Here is a 23,059-nt window from a genome sequence, read left to right on the forward strand (position 1 = left end):
CCTACATTGTTTCTATGGAGGTATAACATTGCCACCACTATCATTGTAGATCTCGCATCATTTGCAATAGTAGACACAAAATGCTGGCGTTACTCAGTGGGTCAGGCAGCATCTCTGGAGAAAGGAATAGGTGCCATTTTGGGTCAGGACCCTTCTTCAGACTGAAAGTAAGAGTGGGGTGAGCAAATACATTGGAGGCGAGAAAAGGCCAGAATAAAATCAGGGCCAACAATAGTTGACCTCAAGAAGGGTGGAGCCCATAATGGTCCATTGTTGGCTGGGGAAGGTGTGATAACAAGAGGATACAAGGATGTGAGCAGTGGGACTGGTAGTGGGTCTGGGGTGGGGGAGAGAGGGAATGCAGGAGTTACTTGAAATTAAATAAATCAACGTTCATACTGCTGGGTTGCAAGTTGCCATGAGGTGCTGTTCCTCCAATTTGCACGTGGCCTCACTTTGATAGCATAATTTGCAGTTATTTTTCAATTATCTTTCCAAGGCATTAACACACAGGTTTATCCCAGCAAATGAAAATTAAATTCACTTAACATTAACTTCTTTTTTTTTTTTAAATCCACTGCAGTTTGATACTTATTTTCCACAAGATTTATACACATATTATAAATTAAATTTACCTTTCTACTATATGGATTAGTTATCACTAGGTTGGTGTCATCCGATCCTGATAGAATATATTCTCCTGTATCATTCCAGCAAATTGTATTTACCTGTTGAAAATGTAGAACAAAAGTATTTAAAAGGCAACTCTTATTTATTTCAGAATTGCAGTTTACCAATCATGTAAACAATTTATCAACTGCTCATCTTGCAAAGGAAAATACTTGTAGGTAATATATGTGCAAAATCTAAAAAGGTTAAAGTGAACAGATATGTAGAAAAAAAGTCAAAAGTTAATACTAAATAAGGAAACAAGAAAGAAAGGACACAAAAAGCAGTTAATGTTATTTAAAATTGTGTTTTCAGCATGAGCAATTGCTAATGACTAACATTACAATGATAGTACATTTCTTGATGATAAAGTGGCTTTGCAATTAATATATGCAGATTTCCATCAGAAACATAGTCTCTCATCTTTATTTTGCTATTTGTTTTCACCTCATCTCTGCTCCTTTTATCCTTTTTTCAATTTCACTTTCTAACTTATTTCACTATTCTTTGTGCTTCCTTCTGTTTTTCTCTCTGACTTTCTCTTCTCTATGTGTAACTTAATGGGGGAATGTCATAGAGGAATAAGAGAAAAGGGATGATAAAGGACTTCTTGCTTCATAGTTCTCATGTTCTTCAGCCACACATAAGTCCCTACTCGCTCCAAATATGTCCCTTAATATTTTTCCTTCCCCGTACATATTCTACCTATCATCATCGTCATCTCCATCTCATCATCAACTCTTCCCTGTTCACGTCAGTTGTTATCTCTTTTCCTTTCAAATAGTAACTCAACCATTGTATTCTGCTTAATCCAATTACACAAATCTGAAACTTTCATCATGAATACTTTGTGTTGTTCTGGTCACACTTACACTAGAAGACAATGGAGACCAGGAAAATGCCTGGATGATCCCTAATATTGGAGAACTCAGATGGTTACATAGAGTTGTGTTTTAAATCTTGGAATGGAGGCATTAAAAAGGAGTTTACTTTACTTTAGAGGTACAGCATGGAAACAGGCCCTTCAGCCCGAGTCCATGCCAACCAGTGATCACCCATTCGTTCTATCCTACACACCAAGACAATTTACCAAAGTCAAGTAACCTACAAACCTGCACTTCTTTGGGATGTGGGAGGAAACCAGAGCACCCAGGAAAAAGCTACGCGGTAACAGAACATACAAACTCCACAAAGACAGCACCTGTAGTTAGGATCAAACCCGGGTCTCTGGCACTGTAAGACAGCAACTCTACAGCTGCGCCACCCTAAACTTTAAATATGAAATTATAAATAGAGAATAGGAATACCTGGAATATTGCCTTGAATTATTTTTAGGAAAAAATTACAAGGATAGAGGCAACATTGTAAGGGGAATTTGTTTATGGATTAGCAGGAAATTTTATTGGAAAGTATATAGATATTTGCAAATGAACGTCAAATCCCTGAATGTAGTTAAGAAACGAAGGTTCGTGCTTACTTTGGGACTGAATAATGAACACAGAATAGATTGACGTAGAAATTATCCAGACCTTCAAAAATACCATTAAATCAAGAACAAAAAATCAGGAACTTGGGCTTGTTTAGTGGGCAGGAACACTTGCAACATCATACTGCACTCGAGGTGCGAGATATGGAATAGATTAGTCCTGCTTGAGAAAGATATGCACTAAAACATTTTCCTTTGGTATTCTACCATTGCAAAGAGTTAATAATCAGATGTATACTGCCCTGAGCAATCATGAAGGTGAAAGTTATGTGTAGAATAGGAAATACTTTTAGCGCAACTGAAAGCAGTTCATTCTGAAAAGTTAACATTTTGATTACAGAGCTTTAGATTACAGTTCAGGGTAAAACAAGTAGTACAGAACGCAAGAGACACACATAACTGCAGATTCTGGAACCCTGAACAAAATACAAAGTTTTGGTGGAACATCGCAGGTCAGGCAGCCTCTGTCAGGAGGTCTTGGGTCTGGACTCTTCCTCAGTCCTGAAACTCCGCCTGTCCGTTCCCTCCACAGATACTGCCTGACCTGCTGAGTTCCTTCCAGCATTTTGGGGTTTTTTTGTACAATAACAATAAACACTCTGTAAAGTTATCACAGTAAATTGTATTCTGCAAATCCATTCCTTTTATATCAATAGTGAGAATATCAGGGACAGACTGCAACATGTTGATGAACCACGTAACAGATTTATCACCACTGACAGGGTGGATTTCCAGACCCAATTTTCTTTGATCATTGCTAAAACATACAGGTCCACCACCAATTTTCCAGCATGCTTAGCTCCAGAGCCTTTCTGGATTATCAGTTTTGCTGGACCAACAGAGGTCACGGCCTCAGAGTGGAGTCCAGAAGTCGGCCTCAGAAATTGGCTATGGGAATGGGCCGGAGTTCCATGCCCCAGCCACAGGGGTAAATTCTACCGCTGATCGACGTGGAAGTCCCGATAAGATCGAGATCAGCCACCTCATCTGGCCGATTCTGGGGAATTTCAAGTGCGCTCTCGTAATTTTGTCCAGACCACCAGTTGCTGGAAAATCAATGGTGGACCTTTATTTTTTTTAAATTATGTATATATGCATATACTCACACAACCATCATGTACATTCAATTTTGCCTCAAGTTTTAATCTTTGGATAAATTCTCTTCTTCCTGAAATGAGAATAATGATCAAAATGTGCTGTGTAAAACAGGTAGCAAAGTATAGACACCTGTGAGAAAAGTACCATTGATTGCCATAAAGGTGCAAAAAAAAAAAAGGTTTCATCATTAAACAGTAATTCTCTTAATCTTATATTTTAGCAATAAAAAATAGTATTAAATGATAATTCAGTCATCCAGCAGATCTCACACATTCTAATGCATAAACATTTTGGAAATCTGTCCCAAGACTGCCAAAAACTAGAGGCAATATTGACTTGAATCAACTTCAAGCTAACAAAAATTGAATTACTAAATATCTACACTACGATTACAATGGAAACCAAAGCATTTCTGATTGGGAAAAAAAGCAGAAAGGAACAACAACCCTTGTAAAACCCCTTCTGTTCATCAATAATAAACAGATTAAATTAAAGAGTTTGAGACACAAGTAACTGCAGATGCAGTAATGTTGAGTACAACGCAAAGTGCTGGAATAACTCAACAGGTCAGTTGGCATCTGGGGAGGGAGTGGACCAGGGACGCTTCGGGTTGGGACCTTTCTTCACATTGAAATATTGCTTCTCTATTCCCTCCCCAGATGCTGCCTGACCCACCAAGTTACTCCAGTACTTTGTAAAACAATGAGTTCTTGGGAGAACAGAATGATTGATTGTGCTCCATTAATCAAGAAAAGTACTTTATTTCAGAAAATGGAAGGAGAGCAAGTAAGAACCATATATGATTCTAAAAATTGTTGTGGCACTAAGTTAATTGCACTACGGAATTCAAAATCTGTTAGATAAATCTAAATTATGTAAAGTTTCACAATTCAATTTGAATCAATTATGTTGAATTATTCATGTGTGCTGGCATATTGTATCACGGTGTGGTATGCCAGCTGCTCGGCAGCAGACAGGAGAGCCCTGCAGAGAGTGATCAAAACTGCCCAGAAAATCATCGGCTGCCCTCTGCCTTCCCTGGAAGACATCTCTAACTCTCGGTGCCTCTGCACAGCCAGGAAAATAATCAAAGATCCCACCCATACTGGACAATTCCTGTTCAACCTCCTGCTCTCTGGTAGGCGGTACAGGTGCATCAAAAGCCAGACAAGCAGACTCAAAAACAGTATCTTTCCCTGTGCCATCAGAACTCTAAATTCCTCAAATATCCACATGACATGAAGAGATGCTGTCATCCATTCCACTATAAAACAGACCACAGCTAATATTTCTTCTTTTTTAACTCTTTTAAAGTATTTATTAAATTTTAAAGTGCAATATTCTCCCAGTGCAATGTTCTACCTAGGTGTGATAAATGTAATTTATCTACTATTTCAAGCAGTTAAATACTGTATTGAATGTGTTTTTATCTTGTTTTATCTTGTTTTGGTTGCACTGATCAGGAGTAGCTCTCCTAATATTGTTGTATTTCTAAGTACAATGACAATAAAGGCTTATTATTATTATTATTATTTGCCAAACTAACCAGAGTAAGTTTTTTGAGCTGCCATTCAACTTAGACCATTGTTTCCCATAGTGTTACACTGATGTCAAAGAATGCTTGTTTCCTCTGAAGGCATTCTCTACACTTCTTTCCCCCTCGGATTATCTATGCTTTATAACTGCGAGAGGAAACATGAACAAAATTCAGAGAGATAAAATGCAAATATTATAAAAACATTCATTACTTAGTCACAGAGCTATATAGCACAGAAACCGGCCCTTCAGCTCAATTCATCCTCAACTATCTTCAGTCTGAAGGAGGGTTTCGGCCTGAAACATCGCCTATTTCCTTCGCTCCATAGATGCTGCTGCACCCGCTGAGTTTCTCCAGCATTTTTGTGTACCTTCATCCTCAACTAAGTTGATAACCAAGTTAGCCCACTTGCTTGTAGCTGACCTATATCCTTCCAAATGTCCTATCCATATAACAATCCAAGTGTCTTTTAAATTAGCTGCTCTCCAGTCTACTGCCATCACACCTATGGCTATTGATGAAAACAGATACCTCTACCAGGGCCTTTAATTTCTTCCCTAGCTTCCCACAATGTCCAAGCACACAGTTGATCAAGTCCTAGAGATCTAGCTACCGTTACGTGTTTTCATGCTTTTAGCACCCCCCCCTTGGCTCGCTGCGAGACATCACAATCAACCTTTTTGAGTTTCCTACCATCCATGTCTTTCTTCACAGTAAATACAGAAGGAAAATATTCATTTTGCACCTTGCCCATCTCCTGTGGCTTAATCTGTATTTAAAGCAACTGTACAATATCAGCAATGTGAAAATTATAATTCAGTAGATCTTCAAGTTCCTTAACACCATGACTTATCCAAGCTGACCACGAATTCTTGTGTCAAAACTGGAATGTGTCCAAAGTCGCCATTATAACAGACATTTCTGAAAAAAATCTCTGAATGGATGGTCTTTCTTAATCCCGAGGAATTTAATTCCTTAATGCTCCTATTTGATCTTTAATATTCCATCTACCATAAATTGAGCACTTCCGAATCACACTTTGCCATGGCTTACGGTCCAACGTACTTGCAAAAAAAAAAAAAAAAAAAAAAATTGAACCATAATGAATCTAGGTAAAGAAAAAAATAAATCTTTTGAAAATAAAACTGGGTAGTCTAGGTTTGTTGATTTGAGAAATTTGTCCTGCTTTGTATTGCTTAATCAGGACTACTCAAATTATCAGGCTTGGAGAGACGCTTTCATGTCAGAACAGAATATAATTGTTGCTGAACCTTCATGAATCCAATGCATTAGTGCATGGAGGCTCCCATACAGACTTTATTTGACATCATTTATGCAAAATTCCCCTGCGCACTGGATAATCAAGTATTGCCTCGGTATCAAAGATTGCCACTCAATTTGGAACACTTCCACAAAGAACTGGGCATCCAATTTTTTCCAGGTATGTGCCTTCATTAAATTTCTACCATCGTTGATTTAGTTTAGTTTAGTTTAGAGATACTGTGCGAAAACAGGCCCTTCGGCTCATCGAGCATGCCGACCAGCGATTCCCATTACACTAACACACACTACATACACACGAGGGACAATTTACAATTTTAACCAATGCCAATTAACTGCAAACCTGTACTTCTTTAGACTGTGGGACGAAACCGGAGCACCAGGAGAAAACTCACATGGTCACAGGGAGGACGTACAAACTCTATACAAACAGCACCCGTAGTCAGGATTGAACTCGGATGTCTGGCTCTGTACGACATCAACTCTACTGCTGCGCCACTATGCCCACTGATTGTTCCCATACTGCCTCAACCCACATCATCATCTGGGTACCCAAACCACCATCAATAGCTTCAACCTGCCCTATCATTTATCCTATGGGATAAATGATAGTAGGTCCCGAAATGAAAGCGAGGAGCCAGGTGTTTCGGGAGGTACCTTTTATTATGTCCTTCTTGGTATCAGAGAAGTCCGCAAGAGAGGAAGATGGCACCCAAACCCTTGCCCTTTATCCCTCTAGTTAAGGGCCGCCTCTGGACTCGACCATTCCCATGCCGAGGGGTTTGATAGTTGTGATGGCCCGACCCTTGGGAGCCGCCACAATCCCATTATTTTGCCCCTCTAACACACCCAAGCTGCCACACCGCACATGAACCCCCACCCCAGACACCAGTCATTTTTTCCTGCCACTTGTGGTCACTTGGTGGTGCAGCTGGTAGAGCTGCTGCCTCACGGCACCAGACACCCTTATAGGATACTGACCTTGGATCCTGTTTGTGTGTAGTTTGCACGTCCTCTCTGTGACTACTTGGGTTTCATCTGGGTGCTCCGGTTTCCTCGCACATCTCAAAGACGTGCGGGTTCGTAGGTTAATTGGCCTCTGTAAATTGCCCTTAGTGTTTAGGGAGTGGATGCAAAAGTGGGATAACAGAACTAGTGGTGGCCGAAAGGGTTGGTTCCATGCTGCATTTCTCCACCATCCCCATGACCACATCGATTTTCTTCTGACATCTACCATTCTGATACATCAATTCCCATAGTTGTGTAAGTATCTGTATTGCACACTAATCTCTCGCATTTTGTCTGCTTACTAGCCAATTTTGAATACAATTGGTCGGGAATAACTTAAAAATTGCAATCTCCTCAATACATAAACAGTGTTAATAATATGTTTCTCCAATCAAATTCCCCTATTACTTTACACCCAGAGGAGAAAAAGTCAGAGAAAAACAGAAGGGTGCACAATGAATAGTTAAATAAGTTAGGAAGTGATGCTGAAAAGAAGATAAAAGAAGAAGGCAGAGAAGAGGATGGTTGGCATATGGAATGAGCTGCCAGAAGAGGTAGTTGACACAGGTACTATAACAGCACTTAAAAGGAACATGGTTAGGATAGGCTTAGTGGGATTTGGGCCATCTTGGACAGCATGGTTGAGTTGGGCCAAAGGGCCTGTTTCCGTGCTGTATGATTATGACTCTAAATAACTTGTTCTCTCAGTGGAAGGTACTGATGTTACAAGAATTATTATGCAGTCGAGGCCTTTGACAAAAACCAGATACAAATATTTTTCAGGCAGATTTATTTTTTTACCTTAACATTAAAATGTGACGGTACTTTGTTTGAATGCAGTACTGAGCATATCCAATCTCAGCAAGATGCCATTACTTTAGTACTTCAGCTCAATTCAACAAAGACTGACATACCATTTCCTTTCATAATAGTTTGCTTAAGCTACTTTTTGCTTGCTGCATCTCATGATGCAGTACTCAAGATCTCACTGAACACCAACATTTACTAGTTTCTTATAGTTTAAAAAATCATGTTTCCTTTTCTTCCTATCAAAGTGCTTAACGTCAATTAAACACCTATGCCACATCCAAGTCCATCTACCCCATCTGCCCATATGCTACAGTATCTGTCTATATCCAATTACTGGCCTTACCCTGGCAGCTCACTTTCCTACCTAGCAATGTATCATCAGTAGACTTGGTTACATAACTGAAAAAGCTGGAAATACACAGCAGGTCAGACAGCATCTGTAGAGAGAGAAACAGAATTCATGTTTCAGAGCAATGATCTTTCATCTCTCAAACAACCCCCCATCACCTGCCTAACCACACACCCAACAAAATCAGCCCATTTCTCAACACTCACTCCATTCTACCCCCAACAAAGTCTCCACCAAAGAAATTGACCTGAAATGTCAGCTTTGTACTTCTCTCCATTGATGTTACTTGGCCCATTGAGCAATACCAGCAATACCAGTTCATATTTCCACCAACTCCATTATTTTTCATTTTGATTACATTGCATTCTGACTGCAAATTGGATTATTATTACTCCCATTTTAACAGGAAGGTAAGTATTTATTCTATTAAATGAAGTCTATTGACTGGTGCTAGGCGACGTCACCAACATTTTATGCTGGTGTTCTTCATACTTTGACGAGCATCTAAAGTGATCTAAACCAAGAGGGAGTTGTGGATTGGAGCAAAGTGGTGATGAGGAATGGTTAAACACCATTATTTTTCCAATGGAAGATCACCCTGTGTTGGTAACCTTCCGCTGGATTATACTGGTAGACAGAGTCAATGTGGAAAGGGAGTTTCCAGTAATGGGAGAGTCTACGACCAGAGGGCACAGCTTCCGAGTAATAGAATATACCTTCTAAATGGAGATGAGGAAGAATTTATTTACCAGATGGTGATGAATCTGTGGAATTCATTGTCACGGACAGCTGTGGAGGCCAAGACATTTGGGTATTTTTAAAGCAGAGATTCGTAGGTTTGTGATTAGGAAGGGCATTAAAGGTTATGGAGAGAAGGGGGTTGAGAGGGAGAAATAGACCTGCCATGATTGAATGGCAGAGGGGCTGAATGGCCTAATTCTGCTCCTATGTGTTATGGTCTAACCTTATATTCAACTGGAAAGCAAAGACATGAGCTCCATCCCCAAAATTGAACAATATCACTGGCCTTCCTTCCAGTCATACCCCACGTGCAGGGATCAAAACCAATTCCTTCCATTTACACCACACATGCAGGGATCAAAACTAACTTGCCATATGCTGCAGTTGCTTTTATTTGCCACTCAACCTCCAGCTAGGCAGAATATTTGTCTAACTTGCTCATTCTTTTGAGAACCAGCGCTGCTACCTCCCACAATCCATAGTCACTGGGAGTGTTCAAACCAGGCATCATAGCAAAATGCGGAGGGTAATGTGAACTAAAAACTCAGCAGATGAAAGCTGAGAGAAAACACAGCTCATGTTCCAAGTCAATGATCTTTCATCAGGGTTGAAAACAGAAAACGTACAAGAGGAAAGAGGATTTGTAAAAATAGAGTTGGAAGAAGAGGCATAATGAAGGCAGAGAGAGAGATAGACAACTCAAAATGAAAACTAGTAACCAACTAAAATCAGAGAGAATTAAGGAAACACGAAAGCAAACAAGTGAAGGGGGTAGAGAGCAATTTTGACACACTTAGAATAGTTTTTTTTGCTGGGTTTGCCTTGCACGCTGAAATATTAGAATAACCCACTGGATCATTAACATCTAGCCAAATTATTACCAGGCGACATTAAACTACAGTTCACTCATTTCAAATAATTGCCAACTATAAATAATGTAAATAAACTGCATGTAATTATCAACTAAACTCTCCAACAGAAAGCATTGATAGCACCAAAGAGAATTTAAAAAATACAAGATACAAAGATAAAATTAGTTTGTCCAATACAATGATGTATTCATTTTGTAAAGTAAAAATAATAAATGAAAGTTGTTAATGATGTTGGTAAATGCTAAAATGCTAGAAACAGTGTGAGGTCTAACAATCTTTCATTATATCAGGTATATATTTGTAAACAGTTGTTTGCATTAGTCTATCTGCTTGTTCATTTCTTGTCAAAACACTTGTGCCTATATTTAACCATAAAATATACTGACACGGCATTGCTAAATTTAGATGATACTCTTCAGCATCATTTTGTATTGCATTACAAAATCTAGTTGCAGCAATATTATAATGATTACTTTAAAAACAAAGTGCCCTTTCTCTGTTTCTCAAAATATGATTTTAAAAGGCACATTTCAAAACCTGCCCATTGCAATTATAGGGGTTAATGTGCACCAGAGGTTTTGCACTGCATTTCCATCCATGTAAGAAATGTTATAATGTTATAATGTTATAATGATTGCAATCTCCACACGTTATGCCTGTCAATATCTTGAAACAGAAGATGGACAGCTTACAACCCAGCGGTATGAATGTTGATTTATCTAATTTCAAGTAACTCCTGCATCTCCCCCTTCCCCCACCCTAGTTGTCTTATCAGCTCCACAGTTTGTGTCCTTGTATCCATCTATTTATCACATCTTCCCCAGTCAAAAATGGGCCATTATGAGCTCCACCCTTTCTGAGGTCATCTGTTGCCTTGATTTATTCTGACCTTTTCTCGCCTCCATCTTATCCCCCTCTCCCCCCACCACATGTTTTCAGTCCGGAGAAGAGTTCCGACCAGAAAAACATAATCTATCCATTTTCTCCAGAGATGCTACTTGACCCACTGAGTTACTTCCGCATTTTGTGTCTATCTTTGGTATAAATCAGCATCTGTAGTTCCTTCCTACACACAATATCTTGAAACACATCAGCCAAGCTGGTCAGAAACCAGAGTCAAATTCAGTCCACTATCGGAAAAAGCCAGAAAGGGGTACTGATTTTGGATGATGAGCCATGATCATATTGAATGGCAGAGCTGGCTCGAAGGACCAAATGGCCTACTCCTGCACCTAATTTATATGTTTTCTATCTAGACCATATTATCAGTACAAACTCTTGTTATTTTCTCTCTTTCATTTGCAATAAATGCAAATATATTGTTTAAGTTTCTGCTTTATAATTTTGACATCAATATTCATAATTTGGAATTTGCTTAGAAAAAAAGAGGGCAATTGTGGACTTGCCAATCACCCCTAAAAACACACAAATTAAAGATTTGTTTCTCAAGTACAGCATTACTCTGATAGCCCATCACTGCTGTCAAACCAATCACTAACGGCACCATTTTCAGCTATATCCGGAAAGCTGATTACAGCCTTATGCAGCTTCCGCTTATTGAGAAAACTTTGCAGTAAACCTGTTGCAATAAAAGGTTGCATATAATCTCAAGGTAGTGTGTGATACTGAAACTGGGAAAGAAAATTGCATCCAATAAGGTTCCATGTTACAGACAGTAGATTTAATGATCAGGTAAAAGTGGAGGCATGTATAAGGCTGGAAATAACAAAAGAGGTACAGCAGAATTCTCAGTAAATAGTTATAAAGCATGGATGTCCAAACAGACTTAAGTTTTCATAACACAGATTCACTAAAAATGTTATAGTTGAGTACGAAGAAATATCTAAAGGAATCATCTGTGTTTAGAGGATTAGAATACAAGGAGGGGCCAGGTTATAGTATGTTTTAGATCACGCCTGGAATACTATATTTACAATGTGCACCACCTCTAAGGGAAAATACATAGTCCTGCGGATACATTTATTCTGAAATTTGAGAAATTCTACAAAATGGGTTGCATTTCATGAAACCTTGATGACGGAGAAGTGAAAGTTTATTTTTAGGTATGACGGGAAATTGATGGGATTATTAGAGGGAAGCATTTCACTGGTTGATAAGTTCTAGACCAGAAGGCTTGAGCCTTGAAATTGCTGTACCAAATTTTTATGATGTTAAGACAGCATTTTGGGTCCTCATATTTTGTTTGCAGTCCTGTAAAACTTCTGATCTTAAATTATGAGATGCCTAAAAGAGCATTGTCAGACTACTCCGTGTAACACTGCACTGTATCAGTTTCAGGTGCTGTATTCTATTGATTTTAGGATCCGAAATATCACCTATCCATGTTCTCCAGCGATGCAGCTTGACCCACTGAGATGTTCCAGCACTTTGTGTCTTCTTCCATTTAAGATTCTGTCTTTTGGGTGCAAGAATTATTGTAGTCTCACAGCTCCAAAGAGCCATGTTTGACCCCATATTTTTTACGGCAGAGATTGAAAGATTCTTGATTAGTACGGGACTGTCAGGAGTTATGGGGAGAAGGCAGGAGAATAGAGTTGAGAGGGAAAGATAGATCAGCCATGATTGGATGGTAGCGTAGACTTGATGGGCCAGAATGGCCTAATTCTGCTCCTATAACTTATGAGTTTATGAACTGGAATTGAGTGGAGTTTGCATATTTGATGCCAGTTTTCTTGAATATCCCAAAGTTGCGCCTGTAGGTCAGTTGGTGTGGGTAGACACAAAATGCTGGCGTAATTCAGCGGGTGAGGCAGTACCCTCTGGATGTTTCAGGTCAAGACCCTTCTTCAGGCTGATGTCAGGGGAGGGGGCGGAAAGCAGATGCAGCCAGTAGTGGGATCCCGTTGGAAGTGGCAAAAATATTGGAGGATTATATGCTGTATGCGGCGGCTGATGGGGTGGAAGGTGAGGACCAGGGGGACTCTTTCCTTGTTACGAATGAGGGGAGGGGGAACAAGAGCGGAGCTGCGGGATATCGAGGAGGCCCTAGTGCGAGGCTCGTCTATAATGGAAATGGGGAACCTTAGTTTCCTAAAGAATGAGGAAATCTCCGATGCCCTGGTATGGAAAACCTCATCCTGAGCGCAGATGCGGCGTAGACGGAGGAATTGAGAGTAGGGGATAGAGTCTTTACAGGAAGCAGGGTGGGAAAAAGTGTCGTCAAGATAGCTATGGGAGTTAGTAGGTTTGTATTAGGTTCGGTCAATAGTCTGTTTCCTGTGATGGAGACGGTGAAATCTAGAAACGGTAGGGAAATGTCCAAGTGAATTTGAGTGCATGATGGAAATTAGTGGTGAGGTTGATGAAGTCAGTGAGTTGTGCATGGGTGCAGGAGGTAGCACCAATGCAGTCGTCAATGTAGCGGAGGTAGATTTCGGGGGCAGGGCCAGTGTATGCCTTGAACAAGGATTGTTCGACGTGCCCTACAAAGAGGCAGGCCCCATGCGAGTGCCCATAGCTACATATTGAATTTGGAGGCAGTGGCAGAAGTCAAAGGAGAAGTTGTTGAGGGCAAGGAGGAGGAGAATATTGGTACATTCCTCCTCGACTCCATCCAAGGACCCCCATTTTTTTTTTTTAATTTCCTACACATATGGTGTCGGTAGTTGGCAAAAACAAAGAAAATTTGATGACCATGTCAGCGAAAATAATTTTCAGGGCTACAAAGAGAAAGGGAATGGGAAATAGGAATAACAGGATTACGCTAACAGGAAACCAGCACGGACCCGCTGGCCTCCTTCTGTGCCATGATTGTATGTGTGCGTATGTGCGTCAACACTCAAAGCTGGATTTCCATTTGTTCCTAAATATGAAAGGCTAGTGTCTAAACCATGATGCTACTAAGTGTTCTAAGTCCCTGAAGGGATGGAACAACCATTTGACAGATTAGTTGAGAACTTGAGAATGCTCAACAGTTCTCATATTTTTGTGCAGTTTGTCCCAAACTGAATCGGACAATGAATTTAGAAATGGCAATGTTAAAGTAAGTTGGATAAAATAATGTAGGTGGACAGCTTATTTTAAACGGAGTATAAAATGCACATCGGCAGAAAAATGTTTGAGACATGCATTCTAATGCTGTTGAAATGTGTAGAACAAACACCATATTTAATCTATCCATAAAATAATGACACATTATGGTTGGATAACAAAGGATTTAAAGAAGCTGCTTAAAAAGCAAAGTAAAAATGGAAAGAAATTTCTGAGCTCAGGACCCGAGCAGCTGAACACAGTTCAAAAGGTAGAGGAATTTAAATCAAAGAAGCTGACAGTAGTCACAATTGACATAATGGGTGAATCTTGGCGGCTGTTGGAGTGAAAGCTGTTACAGAGCAAGTGACCAACAGATCATAGCAGATTCACTCCTTAACATTTGCAACCACTGCAAATTCATGAAGAAAGCTTAACACTGAACAATATCCAAAATATTGTAAATATTTAAAGTTTGGTTTAGAGAGAAAGATATTAAGTCTGATTAAATCAATTCTTAGCTAAAGAATGGTTTATTGAATATGAGACATAACGTAAAGGCATTAATGTGAATGGATGGAAGTTTGTAAAATGCATGGACATTCGCTTACTTAAAAGCTCAAAGATGAATTTTAACCAATTAAAAATTACAAACTATGTAGGATTGCAAAAACAGTTCAATACATACAGGGTACTAACTTGCAAGCAAAGTACCCCATCTGTTATTATATATCTTTCAAATCATCAGAGGTTATCAAACAAGGACCACAAGGCCATGGTGATTCATGCAGAACAAAATGGAGATCATGGTATGTCGTGAAGACCAATTCTTTCTACTGACAACTAGAACCCAAAATAAAAGCGGCAACTTTTGGCTTCAATGCACACTGCATTTCATTCCTTCATTAGATTCCATTTTAGTTCCTATGAGATACTGGCCTATTTATGGGAAATTATTATTGTAGTTCACATAAACAAATAGCATTAGGAAATCCATGCAACTCTAAATTTAAACACCTTTTTCCAACAATTGAATTCTTGTAATATTATAGGAGGAACTTGGAGTTCAATGTAGTGATGATAAATATGAGGAAAATGGTGTTTGAAATGCAGTATAGTTTACCATACAATAATACTTTAGTAGCCAAGTACGTTTTGCAACATACGAGGAATTTCATTTGCCAAGTCAGTCGTACAAATAAAAAGCAACAGAACACACAAAATACATTTTAACATAAACATCCACCACAATGACCTCCACATTCCTCACTGTGATGGAAGACGAAATAAAGTTCACTCTCTTCCCTTCTTCCCTCCAGCAGTCGGGGGCCTCGAGCCTTCCGTTGATGAGAAGATCTTACTCCCGTAGCCAGCGACGGGCCTTCCAGCTCCTGCATGGGGGTGAATCTCAGCTCCCCCACGCCGACAATTTGACCTCTGGTCGGGGCTTGGCGAATGCCGTGTGGCTTCCAGAGCTTCCCGACTCAGTCTCTCCCGAGACTGCAAGACCTTGATCGCGGTTGGAGTGTCGATCCCAGGCAAGGGATCGGCTCCGATGTTAAGTCCATGCCCTGCGATGGGGCTCAAAGTTAGTCCCGAGCGAGGCCTTCAGCTCCTTGATGTTAGGCCACAGAGCGACCGGAGTTATGACCCGGAAAGCAATCGCATCTTCGGCAAGATAAGAGATTGAAAAAAAGTTTCCCCCGACCCCCCACATAAAACAAACCAGAGAACATTTACACAAACTTTTAAAACACACTAAAAATAACAAAAAACAGACAGACTGTTGGCGAGGCTGCCAATCATACCTGTTGGTTTACGTGATGACTTAAGAGTTGCAAAATTCAATTCCACCCAAGAGAGAACGTATCCAAAATCACCCCATATGCAAAATGTAGAACTTGGAACCCTATGTGCTGCCTTTCTTGATGTTTTCATGTACAGTAAAGGATATAATGCTGACATCCAGAGATTTGAGTAGGCAGCTTCAGGACTCATAGTGGACTGCTCAAACATCTTCCAAACCCCATAGAGTTTGAGTAAACTCGCAGAGTAAACTAACAGTGGCACAGATGGTATATGCTGCTTCACAGAGACCCGGGTTTGATCCTGGCCTCGGGTGCTGACTGTGTGTGTGGAGTTTGCACATTCTCCCTGTGACTGTGTGGGTTTCCTCCAGGTGCTCCAGTTTCCTCCCATGTCCTAAAGATGCGCAGGTTTGTAGGTTAATTGGCCTCTGTAAATCGCTCGACAGCAACACCACTGTGCCACCGAATAACTGGAGCAAAAGGGAACAAAAAGAAAGTGGCTACTCTACTAATTGTCCCCAATCACCATACACATCCTAAACACCCAGATATATGGAGGAGGGATGCCTTGTCTGTACCTTATAATGGACTCCTTGACGGAGAGTGCAAAACAAGTGACCCTCTCCATAGTAAAACCCTTACCCCCAACACAAAACATCGATAATCAGGCAGGGAAAACTCTAACATCACCAAACACCTCAAACCCTGCACAGCAGGTCCAACAGCACTCATCATAAACACACAATCAAATGTCCTCTTTAATTATTTAACCAAACTTTAAAAATGCAGGAAACACTCTGTATGTCAGGTGGCATCTGTGGCGAGAGAAAGAGAGTTAACATTTCAGGTCAATGACTCTTCATCAAAATGAGAAAAGTGAACAGGGGAAACTCCATCTGCCCTTATTCTGACAACTCAGTTTAAAAAATCTCTCTTCACAGATGTTAGCTGTTCTTTGGTATCTCCAGCATTTTTATTTGTTTGCTTGGGCTTCGGTTGACCTGGCTGAACCGACCCGACCAGCTGTGACCTGCGCCAGATACTGGCAGAACGACATCTGAGATTGCAACGGACTCGAAGATGAAGATTTGTTTGCTATTTCTATATCTCAGTTACCAGCATAGTCTTTTTGTTTCTTGCTCCTCCATCTCACTGCCATCCTTCTATAACTAAATCACTCCAGAGGTATTATGCCATCTCGACAATCTTGGTCTCAAGCTCTACCACTGATATTTTTTCACTCTTCCAACCCTCACCTCACTGCAACTTAAAGCAATTTGCTTTATATGCTTCCAATTCTGATGAAAGGTTCTGATCACAAATGGTACCTCACCTGATAAGTACTCCTAGCATTTTCTACTTTTAGTTTACTTTTCCAGTATTTCCATTTCATTTGCTTTCAAACACATAATATTTGTTAGGAAAATGTTGCACTTCCTCACTTAAAGAATTCAGACCACAGAAAATACTCTTTCCTGCTAGAATCTCCATTTTACAGGTGTGCAAAGCACTGCAAAGTAACTTTTACGGGCACAACATTTATTTCTGCATGGTCCATTCTTGGCGATTGACCTGGGGGAGATTAGAGCAGCTACTTGCTGTCAGGCTTTTCGTAAGATAGCCACAGCAGGTCTCCTGGTTCCTCTGAGAAATACGATCTTCCTCCTGGCATACATCTCATTGTCCAGGAATTGCATGTTCTTTTCAGTGAATACAGGAGATGTGTCTCTCATCCTCTCCCCTGCAGTCTCCAGGTCCTCCACTGCAGGCAAAACGTGTGCTGCAGCTGCTTCCTTTTTCATGTGCTTCCGAAGAAGGGTCTCAACCCAAAACGTCACCCATCCTTTTTCTTCAGAGATGCTCCAGGACTTTGCGTCTATCCAAGCTTTTATATTCATAATTTATAATTTGACCCTCGTGAATCCATGGATAAATCTTAGAATAAAGGGGAGGTAATTTAAGACTGAGGTGAGAAAAAAAGTTTTCACCCAGAGATTGGGAATTTATGGAATTCCCTGCCACAGAGGGCAGTGGAGGTCAAGTCACTGGATGGATTTAAGAGAGAGTTAGATAGAGCTCTAGGGGCTAGTGGAGTCAAAGGATATGGGGAGAAAGCAGGCACGGGTTATTGATAGGGAACGATCAGCCATGATCACAATGAATGGCGGTGCTGGCTCAAAGGGCCGAATGGCCTCCTCCTGCACCTATTTTCTATGTTTCTAAATCTGACACATCTATCTAGCATTCCATTCAAGTGCGATGCACAAGTTCATTTTCACAAAATTCCAAATCATTTATCTTCATAGGATGTGTAAAATGACTTCTGGAAGTCCACACAAATAACATCCATGAACAATCCATTGTCAATTATTTTGTCACCTCTTTACAATGTTTAATTCAGTTCCTCTATCATATATACAAACTGGCTTTCTGATCAGCTTTTCACTGTACCTCAGGATACGTGACAATAAACGAAACTCAACTCAGTGGAATTAAAATCAATGTAATTTGCCATTCTATCTCACAAAGGGTGTTAAACCTAGATTTCCCTCTCATTTTTAAAAATAATGGAATGACATCCCAAATTTCACCAACCCAAGGTGAACTTTTGGAGAAGTAGGGTTATAGTAAATTGGTGCAGAAGGAGCTACAAAGACATTCAAGTGTTTGTGGTGGCAGTGTTTAGGATCAGATCTGTGAACATTTAAAAGACTAAACACAAATAAATCAGAGTTGGAAGGAGGGTTAGACAAAGGGAGACATGGCTTGTTAGGGAAGGTCACAAATAGATGAACTGGTGATAGGAGAGATTGCCAAGCAAGATTTAATGTGGAATAGAACAAGAATTTAAAATGAGCTGAAATTAGCAGATCAAGTATATCAGTTAATCAGTCCGAAAAGCTTTATTACGGTCAAGTTTAGAAGCAAAAAGGTACAAATTGGGCTCTCAATAGTAAGTGGGTCGAGGCAGATGCGGAGATTGTTGACCTTATAAAGATGAAAGCTGCAATGGAAACTCCTCATTCCATGGGATTGGCCTCGATTTGAAGCTAAAAAAACAATAATCTTGGCCTTTAATGAAATGTTATGCTTATAATACACATTTAACATGGTAAAATGTGCAAAAGCTTGTCATGGGAGTGCTTTCAAACAAAATGTTATATTTAACTAAATAAAGTAGTCATTGGGATAAATGGTTCAATGGTCAAATAGTCAACACGGTAACTTTTAAGCAGTGTTTTTAAAAGATTGATAAAAAATAAATGTTGATGAAATTCCAAACCTCAGGGCATAGAAAGCTGAAGACTTGGTCATGACTGAGAGTGCGGTGGGTATACATGGAATGAGCTGCCAGAGGAGACAGGTACATTAACATTACTAATAAGACATTTGGTAGGAATTATTCAAGCTAGACCCAAATTCCTTTGCCTGCCAAAACCTTCAGAGATTCATTCAATCGCAAAAGAGATTGCCAGGCACGGGGAAATGGTTCTTGGATGGCGTATCTCGATCAGCATGGCCAAGTTAAGCCAAAGGGCCTGTTTCTGTGCTGTATGTCTCTATAACACTATGACTATGACCGGCTGAATAATTAAAGGTAGAAAAAAATGCTGGAGAAACTCAGCGGGTGAGGCAGCATCTATGGAGCGAAGGAATAGGTGACGTTTCGGGTCAAGGCCCTTCTTCAGACTGATGTGGAGGCGGGGGGAGGGGGCGTGAAGAAGAAAGGAAGAGGCGGAGACAGTGGGCTGTGGGAGAGCTAGGAAGGGGAGGGGAAGGAGGGAGAAAGCAAGGACTACCTGAAATTGGAGAAGTCAGTGTTCATACCGCTGGGGTAAACAATGTTCATACCACTGGGGTGTAAACTGGGCTGAATAATTAAAATAGGGCATGAATAAAATTCATAATTAAAGAAATACGAAGATCTTGGAGGGTTGTAGGCCTGGAGATTAAAGAGATGGGGGATGGTAGGCCATGTCACAGCTCAAATTACAAAACTAAGTAATACATTTTCACATTGATGCAGGGTAAACAGATAAGCAATATTGATCCGCAAGGCAAGGGTGATTGATGAACTGTGTAACATGAATTGGGATACAGATAGTTCTGGATAAGCTCAAGGCAATGAAGGGTGGATGGATGTTCTAGAAAGATTTGCAATTGCCAAGTCTAAACATTGCAAAGGCATGGAGAGTTTCAGCATTAGGCAAGTGATGTGAAGCAATGAAATGCAGGAGGAAGGTGCCAGGTTTCATCTGGCAGCAGGTTTCATCAGGCATTCAAAGAATTCATAAAAAGAGGAGTTGAGTATAGGAGCAAAGAGGTCCTTCTGCAGTTATACAGGGCCCTAGTGAGACCACACTTGGAGTAATGCGTTTTGGTCTCCAAATTTGAGGAAGGACATTCTTGCTATTGAGGGAGTGCCGCGTTGGTTCACAGGGTTAATTCCCGGGGTGGCGGGACTGTCATATGCTGAGAGAGTGGAGCGGCTGGGTTTGTACACTCTGGAATTTAAAAGGTAGACAAAAATGCTGGTGAGGCAGCATCTATGGAGCAAAGGAATAGGTGACGTTTTGGGTCGAGACACTCTTCAGACTGAATTTAGAAGGATGAGAGGGGATTTTATTGAAACATAAGATTATTAAGGGTTTGGACATGCTAGAGGCAGGAAACATGTTCTGATGTTTGGGGAGTCCAGAACCAGGAGATGAGGAAATGGAAATGGAGATGAGGAAACACTTTATCACAGAGAGTTGTGAGTCTGTGGAATTCTCTGCCTCAGAGGGCGTTGGAGGCCGATTCTCTGGATATTTTCAAGAGAGCTAGATAGGGCTCTTAAAGATAGCGGAGTCAGGGGATATGGGGAGAAGGCAGGAACGGGGTACTGATTGTAGATGATCAGCTTTGATCACATTGAATGGCCTACTCCTGCATCTATTGTCTATTATCTATAATTGTTTTGGTACTTCTAGTTCTAATTCTCTTCTGCTCACAGAATCTATAAATTCCCTAGATATTAAGCTACTATTGAAGCGTTTACTTTGGATGAGCACCAGCTAAACACCTTAAAAACCAATACAGTGTTCCTTAACCCCACCAGAAACTCCATATCTTTACCATTATACCCGTTCTTCCCACTGGCCACTATCTTGAGGCAGAGTGTTGGAATCTCTGAATATTAATTAACCTCAAGATGAACTTTCACAGCCTTCACCGAATGATCAAATTAGCACTTTTTTCACTACGCTTCTGCTGTATTTTAACTTGTTTTCTTATGTCATTGCAACATATGTACAATTCTCCCATTTGGTTCAGCAGCTATCAATTATAATGTACAATCCACATAGTGACTCATTATTATAATGTGGACAATTATGAAATTGAATTTTTGACAAGTTCAGGATAAATAAATACAATGAATGTACATGACATGTAACCTGTGTAAAAGGATGTACAAAACTTTGTGATTTGACCAATTTAGTTGCCTAAATAGCAACTAAAATTTGCAAATAACAAAAGAATCCTTCCTAATTGCAAGTTGAACTTCATATAAAATACTACAGAGAATATGAAAAAAAAGTTTTATTTCGTTAAAAATAAACTCAACACAGAATACAAAAGTGCGGGGATTCACAAGAGCTTGGAATGATCGAAAGGTCAGATCCATTACCTGGTGGTTTGGGGAAAGGGTGCCTCAACCAAATAAAAACCCTTAAATCTAGATTATTTTTTTAAAATATCGTTCTCAATATAAATATCCACGGTTGACCCCCGACTAAAATATTTCCCTCAAAATGCTCTATTTCATAAACGCTGTCATCCGTCTATTATTACGTCAACGGTTCAGCAACAGTCCTTGGTGGAGTGTATTAAATCGAATTGTTTTATTTTCTCCAGCTAGTATTGACAATTTGAACAAAATACAATGGTGAGGAAAGTTGAAAAATATAATTAATGGAACTACCACAGTAATGTATCAGAGAAAAATAAGCATTTCTCGTCAATAAATGTTATGTATATCCTGCTAACAATTATTATGTTTGCATTCTTACTTAACGAATCGTTCTATCTTATGCTTTATTTAAATGGAACAAGGTGCAGGGGACGTTTTAGGGGGGGACATAGTCCGGGGATTATCAGTACCACAAGGAGTTTTTTTTTGAAGTATTTCACTAGATATAAATAAACTTATTGAGAATATTTCCACCTCCAAAAATATTAGACATAATTAAGGTTGATAAATAAAGGTTGTACGTCGCAGTGGCTAAGCTCGACCAAGGGCAGGGGCTGACTGACGAGAGAAGGAGGGCGGGAGTTGGAGCTCAGCCACTAACTCGCCTGTCAGCCACTTCTTACCTAATTAGGACAGGCAAATTAGCCGGGGATCCTCCAGCCCCAGCGAGCGTTTCCTTACATCCCACACCAGGTTGGTGGGACATGACATCCTGCCTCTCCTCCACTTATCAACCGCTCGCAGCCACCGACATTGTCCGCTCGACAGGCCACCAGCGCACGAGTTCCCAGGGCACAACAAAACCAGTCGCTGCCCAACTGACGGCGAATCTATATATTTTTTCACGTTGTTATTTTCATGATAGCGATCGCCGTCATGTCAGCTTGAAGCGAGTGGCTGGCCGGCCGGCCGCCTGTCAGCGGGATAGGCCTGTCAACCTGCAAACATCGCGAGGTCTGCTTCAAACAAGGCGGTTCCTGCCGTGCCCTTCACTCTGATTTGGTCGACACAAGTGATTGACGTGGTGCACAGCCAATCGGCGCTGGAGGGGCGGGCGCGGCAGAGCTCGAGGGACAGCTGGTTAGTGACAGGTTGACCCTGGTCCCGCCCACTGCCCCCATGCTCGCACGCTATTTGATGTACCTCCTCACAACGCTAGTCAACAACGATGATTGACGTATGGCACAACCAATGGACGTAGTAGGGGCGGGCGCGGGAGAGAGGTGTAGGGCAGGTTGTCAGTGGTTGGCACGTTAGCCCGGTCCCGCCCACTTCTCTCATGCCTGTAGGCCATTGGACGGCTCCTCCACAACGCTGAGCAACGAGAGTGATTGCGTATCCTAGAGCCAATAGACGTAGGGGGGCGGGCGCAGGAGGACGAGGGAGCGGACCAGGATCTTGCTGTCTGACAGGCTACTGTAGCCCCGCCCACTAATCCCAACCCCGGGACGCCATTGGATGCCTCTGCGTGGTGATTGACGTATTGCAGAGCCAATCAGCCTCGGGCCGGGGGTAAGATATGGACGGGAGCAGGGAGAGAATGTGGGCGGGATCACAGTGACCTGTCCATCACCTCCACGCCCACATCCCCCATTGGATGCCCTCTCCCCAACGCAATCAAAGCGGCTGATAGACATATCCCCGATCCAATCGACGTGGGGAGGAGGAGCAGTCGT

The 23,059-nt window shown here is 40.9% G+C and overlaps 1 protein-coding gene across 7 annotated transcripts in view; it reads right to left on the reverse strand.

Moving 5' to 3' along the window:
• The window catches only part of dcaf6 (ddb1 and cul4 associated factor 6), a 94,349-nt gene extending 78,479 nt beyond the window's left edge, over positions 1-15,870 (reverse strand). For 6 of the 7 annotated variants that reach the window (XM_055644660.1, XM_055644658.1, XM_055644656.1 and 3 more), the window contains exons 1-2: positions 3,262-3,323; positions 636-728 (exon numbers count right to left, since the gene is read on the reverse strand). Coding sequence is in view for 1 of the 7 variants with exons in the window: in XM_055644657.1 (XP_055500632.1) it covers positions 636-728; positions 3,262-3,323; positions 15,650-15,857 (363 nt within the window). In the remaining 6 variants the exon portion in view is untranslated. Of the gene's footprint in view, positions 1-635; positions 729-3,261; positions 3,324-15,649 lie in introns of those variants that run through there. The other variant, XM_055644657.1, reaches the window with a different exon arrangement.
• Between the last annotated feature and the right edge of the window lie 7,189 nt (positions 15,871-23,059).

Source organism: Leucoraja erinacea, chromosome 13 (assembly GCF_028641065.1).
Source record: "Leucoraja erinacea ecotype New England chromosome 13, Leri_hhj_1, whole genome shotgun sequence".
In the NCBI taxonomy this organism is placed as follows: domain Eukaryota; kingdom Metazoa; phylum Chordata; class Chondrichthyes; order Rajiformes; family Rajidae; genus Leucoraja; species Leucoraja erinaceus.